Source organism: Tarenaya hassleriana, unplaced genomic scaffold (genome assembly GCF_000463585.1).
Source record: "Tarenaya hassleriana unplaced genomic scaffold, ASM46358v1 Cleome2275, whole genome shotgun sequence".
Taxonomy (NCBI): domain Eukaryota; kingdom Viridiplantae; phylum Streptophyta; class Magnoliopsida; order Brassicales; family Cleomaceae; genus Tarenaya; species Tarenaya hassleriana.
The window spans coordinates 1-1,197 of NW_010965607.1; the positions used below are offsets into that span (position 1 = coordinate 1).

Below are 1,197 nucleotides of genomic sequence, written 5' to 3' on the forward strand. Positions count from 1 at the left end.
TGTAAAGGTTGTAACTAATCCCATTGATTTTCTGACAGAAATATTTGAGTTTGTTTGGTTGATGTTCTTCTTAGGGTGAGGCAGTTGCATGCAGCAGTAAGGGTGACAATCTCGGTTCCTTGTTCGTCTTACAAAGTTCAAAGTCCCTCACTTTGGATAAACCCTAGGCTTTATTGTTGGTGTACGAGATCACTGGGAACAACTTCGGATGCAGTTTCTCAGTTCGCTGGCTTCCCATGTCGGAAACCTTTGTCTCAGATGGAAGCAATTCCCTTATTCGCATCATTTCTCCTCTTCTCCGAATTCACACTCGAGAGGTCAGCTCATCGATTTTCTCAAGAAGCAAGGGTTCCCGAAATCTCAAGCAGTTTCCATGGTGGGTCGTTTCCCTCACGTTGGATCCCTCGACCGTCCTCGAACCGTGGTTCAACTTTTCAGAAACCTAGGTTTCTCTGATTCTCAGATCCGGAGCTCGATCCGGGTCCTACCCCAGATCATCTTCTGCGACGCCACGAAGAACCTTGAGCCCAAAATTCGATTTCTCGAAGAACTCGGATTCTCTGGTTCTGCTTTGCCTAAGTTCCTCTCTAAAAATTCCTCGGTTATGAGCCTCAGCCTGAAGAAAAGATTGATCCCTTCCACTGAAATTATAAAGACCATTCTCTCGCCTAACGACGAGAACAACAAGGAACTGGTTAAGGTTCTTAGCAGATGCAGTTGGCTGCTGAACAGAGACCCTAATGCGTATCTCTTACCCAACATTGCTTATCTCAAGTCCTGTGGAATTGTCGGCTCACAGCTTGCTTTCCTACTGAAGAAACAGCCAAGGCTCCTCATTTCGGAGGAGAACAAGCTTAGGGTTTATGTTTCTCGTGCTCTGGATCTGGGTTTCAGTGTTAACTCAGGAATGCTGGCTCACGCGGTGCACGCGCTCAGTTGTCTGAGCGAGAAGACATTCGACAGGAAAATGAAGACGTTTTTGGATCATGGGTTCTCAGAGGATCAGACAAGAGAGATGATCAGAAGGGCTCCTGGTCTGGTTCGATGCTCAACGGACAAGTTGAAGTTGGGAATGGAGTTCTACATGGAGACAATGGGGATAAAGAGAGAAACTTTGGTGAAGCGGCCATGTATGTTGATGCACAGTATGGAGGAGAGAGTGATACCTAGGGTTAAGGTTTTGCAGGTTTTGAGAGG

General features: G+C 46.5%; 1 protein-coding gene across 1 annotated transcript; it reads left to right on the forward strand.

The window, feature by feature from the left end:
* Nucleotides 1–7: 7 nt before the first annotated feature.
* On the forward strand, nt 8–1,192 carry LOC104815200 (transcription termination factor MTERF5, chloroplastic-like; the record flags this gene model as incomplete). Its single annotated transcript, XM_010543515.1, has 1 exon — nt 8–1,192. A coding segment is annotated over exon 1 (984 nt), but the record flags the coding sequence as incomplete, so codon positions are not given.
* Nucleotides 1,193–1,197: the final 5 nt, after the last annotated feature.